General features: G+C 32.0%; 1 protein-coding gene across 1 annotated transcript; it reads right to left on the reverse strand.

The window, feature by feature from the left end:
* Positions 1-4,125: 4,125 nt before the first annotated feature.
* LOC107956240 (auxin-induced in root cultures protein 12) lies at positions 4,126-4,827 on the reverse strand. The gene has a single exon (XM_016891959.1). The coding sequence runs from the start codon at positions 4,825-4,827 to the stop codon at positions 4,126-4,128; it is 702 nt and encodes a 233-aa protein (XP_016747448.1).
* Positions 4,828-6,592: the final 1,765 nt, after the last annotated feature.

Consider the following 6,592-nt stretch of genomic DNA (forward strand, 5'->3'; position numbering starts at 1 on the left):
TGTGTTTATCATATTTCATATGTTTTTTTTTCAAAAGTTATTAAATATTAAAAAAACTTTGAACAAGTGCATCTGTTAATTCCATCATGTTTTTTTTACATTATTTTTATATTGATTAAACATATCATATTTAAAAAAAATTAAAATAATTTAAGGAAAAGAGTTCAATTAGGTTTATAATTTATTCAAATCAAGTGTTAAAAATAATATAAAATTCAACTTTTTGAGTTGTATTTGGAAAGAATCAAACTAAAATCAGCTCAATAGCAAAATTGAGTACTCGAGAATTTTGAAATCTCAAGTTTGAGTTTCATTATACATAAATGTGTGTATTCTTTCAGAATAAATTATTCTAATTAGTTAGAGTTAAATTAGTCATTAAATTAATTATTTAGTTTAATACTTGTAGTGGAGAAATTATTTTATGAACCTTTCCCACTATATCATCCATGACCCCTCTCCAATTATTTAATGGTATTTCAACAATTTTTTCCATGTCATTAACATATAATTTTGGTATTTTTCTACTCTGAACCTTGAATGTCAAACTCTGAACCTTGGATCTCAAACCTCAAACCTCAAACCTCAAACCTTAAACATCAAACCCGAACCCCAAACCTCGAATCCCAAGTTCAAGGTTTAAGATTCAAGGGTCAAGATTCGAGGCTTAGGGTTCAGAGTAAAAAATTTACCAAAATTATGTGTTAATGACATGGAAAAAATTGTTAAAATATCATTAAATAATTGAAAAGGGACTATAGATGATGTGGTTGGAAGGGTCCATAAAATAATCTCACTTGTAATGGCATGGACATTGTTGCTAATGCAAGAAAACGTGAGTTCGAGTGAGTTGAAGTGCATTATCCTCCTATTTATGAGTTGGAGAAGAGCTATGGTTAGTTTTAGGTATTGTGTCAAAAAAAAAGAAAAGATATGATAAGAACCTAAAATGAGATTGTTCAAAAAAAATACTTATAATCATCGATTATATGAGAATTATTGTAAGTAAAAAAAAACAAACAAATATTTTAGTTTTACGCCTTAGTTTTCACTTACCCAATATGTACAAATTAAACCCAAAACAAAATTAACCTAAGGAGGACATATTTCTTTTGTTTTAGCAAGGAGTCATCTAATTAGGTGAAATCAGGTGGAGGATGAAGACTGTAATTAAACAAAAATTTACCGTGAGTGAACCGGCCTCGGCAGCCAGAGTTGTTGAATAGCCCAAGGATTAAGGAATTTTATGTTAATTTTAAAAAAGGAATTACTGATAGTAATAGTAAATATTCTTAGATAAATGGAATTGGAAGGTAAATAGTCAAAAAGTGGACACATTAGATTTACCTTGCCCTTGCATTCAACTTAAATATATATATATATATATATTACTAAGATAAGGAAGATGTGTTTTGCAAATGGAATTAATTTAAACTTTAGTGGCCTTGCTAGAAAAAGGTACACTGAACTTAGACCTCAAACTCCACTATTTTCAATTCATTCTATTTACAAGTCCCTATATTTTTTTTAAAAAAGTTGGTCAATTAATATTTATAACAGGGTGTGGTGTTAAAGGATGATTTATTAAGTTGTGTTACTTTTAAAATATGATATCCCAAACATATGATCATATGTGTAATGTTTCGTCAATTTGTTATTTTTCACGTATTACTTGCTAAAAATTCAGTTAATAGGTTAATGACTATCATTTGCGTTGAGACTTGAAATTTCAAAATTTGGAAAGTATGGGCATTTAGAATGATCCAATTGGAGAATATAGACCAAATCTACAAATGTATGCATAGCATAGGACTAAAAATTGAATATAATCAAATGGATTTAACTACTAATGTCTGTGCCAAGATTAGAATTTCAAAAATCTAAAAGTAAAGTAATTAAAATTGACCAATTCAAAAAGTACATAAAATAAAATTGATTAGATTAAAGATAGGGACTAAATCTACAACTTTAACAAAATATAGAGACTAATAACAAAATTTAGCCTCCTATTTAACATATTACTTTTATCAAATAAAAAAATTTTTGTAATTACTTTTTTTAATAAATACTATCTTAACTAATGTATTTGGGTATTTTGTTAACATCTTCCTTCATAATGATAACAATTTTAGTGAAAAATTTAATGGTTTAAGTAAATATAATTTTTTTTTGATAAAATAAGCAAATGATTACATCAAATTAATATAAATCAAAAGCATTCTTATCAATATCAAATTCCAAGAGATGTGAGAGCTCCTCGGGAACCTCCTAAAAACCCAAATGTCTTCCATTTTAGCTAACGAATCCACAACTGTATTCTCCTCCTTTGGAACATGCCTTATTCTTCAATATCCAACCAACTTTAACAGTTGAAGAATCCTCCTTATCAAAATTGAATTTGCACTTGCCAGCTGACTTTCTTGAATGATTTTAACCACCTCTGAATTATCAATTTGGATCAATACTCTATCAAAACTCCACTTTTGTAAGAGAACCAAACTATCCAAAATCTCCAAAAACTCAGCCTCTAACACTGGATATACCCCAAATAATGATTATATTCAATGATAAAACTGGATCAAAAATTGATTAGCAAAACCTTTCTTTCTTTCTTTTTCTTTTTGTTCAAAGTTAGCCGGATCTTTCTTTGATTATAAGAAGTAATCTAATACTAAAAAAATCCTTGTGATGAACACTTAGAAAAAGTACCATTGAATATGGTAAGGATCTCAGCAACTTATTTCCAATTAAATCTCATTTATATATATTTATTGTGAATATCGAGGCATATCCCTTTTTTTTTTTCATAACTTAACACCCCTAGCAAGCAAAGTATAGAAACGAAAAGACATCACAACTAAAACTACAATATCCATAAACCCATAAATTTCTTCTTTCTATTAAAACAAATTGCATTACAAGATGTTTGAGTCTCATTTTGTATAAATTAATTATGAGTGTATTCGATTTTTGTATATATATGTTTAAGTCTCTTTTAGATATAATATTTAAAACTACTCATAGCTCCTCCCTAACTTTTAAATTGGAGGATAATGCGTTTCAATACACTCAAACTCACATCCTCCTGCACCGCTAACAATCGAATTAAGACTCAATCTGTAATTTAGTAACTTAATCTAAAAAGAAAGTAGTATAATGAAAAGTGGAGTTAAACATGGGATTTGGTTCACAAGCGCCGTGCTTAATTCCAAAGCAAGTCCCTTAAGTCATGGGACTACTTAGAGCCGAAAAAGCAACATTAATGGCGTTATCCCCCCCCCAAATTTAATGCTTTTTTAAAGATTTTCAAAGTCAAAGAGTTATGCTTCAGGTATTGCTCCAATATTTTAATTAAACATTGAAAATCGTTGTTGGTTTGTTGTTGTTGTTGGATAGACAAATTCTTAGTTTGGGGGCACACAAACCCCACAACCCCACAATCCGTTCGTCCAGTGTCTGTGGTGTGTATGTAGCAACATGTTTACGTTAATTTGTAGTCAAGCTGGGATTTTTAGTTTTGTTCATACTTGAATTAGTTCAGTAGGTTGTATGGGTAAGACTATATTCCATTGTTCATATTGTTTCTTATATCCATGACTATTTCCAGAAAGGAATATGAAAATTTAAAAAGATGAATGAGTTGGATATGAGAGCATCCATGTAAATTAACTTTTCTTTGTTCTGACCTCGAATCTTATTCATTGTAAAGTAGTAAATGGAAAGTGAACGTGGGGCTTGCGTTCTTGGGCTTAACAGTTTTAACTTTAGTAGTAAGATTTCATATAATAAGGCCATTTGTACGAAAAAAAAAATCACATTATATTCTTCAAAAATAACCTCAAATTTATGAAGTAGTAAAAGGAAACGACAATTAATTCATTATGTAATACGCTAATTTCAGGGTCTACCTACCAGTACCAGTGCTTCGTACATAATAAAGGTGAAAATATTTTCATGAATATTTCATGATATGCAACCTATTTTAACTTCAATCAAGACAAGAAACATGATTACAGTGGGAAAAAATGTCATCATACAATGGAAGATAAAAAAAGGCAATTGATATTTCGTGCTAAAATCATTCATTATGCCCCCCCCCTTTTTTTATTAGTACTCTGCTTAAAATCACATGAAAACTATGAAGTAAATCAAACCCAGGATCCAAAATCCTACATTTAATTGGGTAACCCTCAACCCATATCCCGAGTTAGCATTAGCAACCTGTGGAGATGGTGAAGGGGATGATGGAGTGAGTTTCTCCACCAGCTGCAACTCTCCCACGGAACCCAGATTGGCTTTATCAAACTCATGCTTCATCGGGTGACCATCAGCGATCCCTGGCCCAACTTGCCACACCTGGTTCAACTTCTCCGCACTTTCCTCCACTTTCAATGAACCATATAAAACCATCTTCCCATCGCTGCCGGCTTCGGCTTCCAAGTCCCAAACATCGAAAGAAAGCTTCCCTTCCACAATGGAACTGTAGGAGCTTATGTTGTAGGTTTTAACAACCATAGATCCATTGTTTTTGAAAGCCAGGAGGGCTTGTGAACCTGCCATGCCTGTCCCCGTGGGGTTGACGGCCCAAGCAATCCAACCGCCGGCTTTAGCCGGAGGTGCTGAGAAGGCTATGGAAAGGGAAGAGTTGGTGGCATTGTAGGTGAAATGGAGGGTTGCGTTCAAGGTGGGGAGGTGGGTGCAATTGGAGTATTGTTTTTTGCCACCGGAGAGTTTGAGCGATGAACAATCAGTGGAATGTGTGGGTGAGATTAGAGTAAGGCAAAGACAAAAGAGTGGAAGGAGCAGAGGAGTAAAAAGAGACCCCATTTTCATTTTTGGTTTAGTGCTAAAATGGTCTCCAATGAAGGAAGATATAAAGAGAGCCAAAAGGGCTTTTCATAGATAATGGGTCCAATAGATTGGTGCCACGTTGGATTCGTAGTTTGAGTGTTGAACTTGGAGGGTTGATTGAGTGGTTAACAGTTGATCTTCACGGATTATCAGGGGTAGATCTCATCTCGTCGGGACAAATACTGAAACCAAAACGATAAATTATAACAAGAGAGATGAAGGAGTGGGGGGTAAAGCACGTGGGTGTTCAATGGATCAATGTTAGAATAAATAGGGGAAATGATAGTGTGTGTAAGCTGTCACCGACGAGACTGCCACAAATTATGACATATTTTGCAATGTAGGTAGATGATCAATGTGTTCATTTTTGTTTCTCTTCTTCATTCCCCACCAACAATGCATCTTATATTCAATTCTTGCTCTTTCGGTTTTGGGTGGGTTTGGATGAGCAGTGTGTTTATCTGCAGTTAATATAAAAACAACAATAACGGTGAAATTAGATACCATAGTATAAAATAAAAAGTAAGCTAAACGTACCCACTGCACATCCAACCCATCCTTAATCTAGTCTTAATTATTATTTATTAATTAAAAAATATTTTTTAAAATTTAATTATAATATATAAATATTGTAAAAATTAATGTTAAATGAGTATTATGTTCGAAATTTCAAATCATATCATATCAAATCGAATCACAACACAACTTAATTTAACCCATAAATAAATTTAGTTAGATAAATTGCTTCCATAATCTTTTCTTTATTGTTAAATCTAATTTGTGTGCTTATGTAACAATTAAATGTTCAAGCACAACTTCAATATAATTGAAAAAATAGAATGTCGATAATGGTAATGTATTGCAAAGAAAAGAAAGAAAAAATAGAACACATAGATTTTATGTGGAAATTCTTTCTAGAAAAAACAATGGGCAGAGGAGAAGAAAATTTACTAAATCGAATTCGAAAGGTTACAAGGAGTATAGACGACGTGTATTTATAGGTTTAGAAAACCTTATTCTAATTAATATCTAATAGAAATAATGCAGTAAGGTTGAAACACCTTATTCAAATTAATATAAAACAAAGAAAGTAAACTTTTATTCGGGCCTCCGGCCTTCGCCCTCGTGGATCCCCCTATATTGCCACTTGTATTTTATTTTAATAAGAATCAGGGTCACAACTCTAACAATAACAAATAAGAATGTGGTATGGATTTTTAAATGTATTGAAATCCTAAAACTCTTTTCTGATAAAACAATGAATTACATCAAATTAATTGAAGTAAAAGAACCATTACCTTTATCGTGATGTAGGGCTCCTAAGACTTTATTACGGACGTCATCAAACACCCTTGGATTTGTCTTCTAACCTAAAGTCAATTTAGCCAAGCAATCAGTGACTTGGTTATCTTCCCTAGGAACAAACCTAACCAAACACTGTCCTTCAGTTCGCAAAATCCGTTGAACCTGCCTAAGCACTATAATACCTAAATTTACCGGCACACTATCTTATAGAGCTTTAACCACCTCCAAGCGGTTAGTATGGATCATAACTCTATTGAATCCTCTTCTAATTAGAAGAAACATGCCATCCAAAATGTTACATAGTTTAGCCTCAAAGACTGAGCAAAATCCTAAAACTTTTAACATTATATTTTTCACTTGTAACGTAACACCGCCAACATTACATTATATGTTTAAAGACTTAATTTAATCTTCAATTATTACTTAGTTTTAAGTT

This window comes from Gossypium hirsutum, chromosome D07 (assembly GCF_007990345.1).
Source record: "Gossypium hirsutum isolate 1008001.06 chromosome D07, Gossypium_hirsutum_v2.1, whole genome shotgun sequence".
Classification (NCBI taxonomy): Eukaryota; Viridiplantae; Streptophyta; class Magnoliopsida; order Malvales; family Malvaceae; genus Gossypium; species Gossypium hirsutum.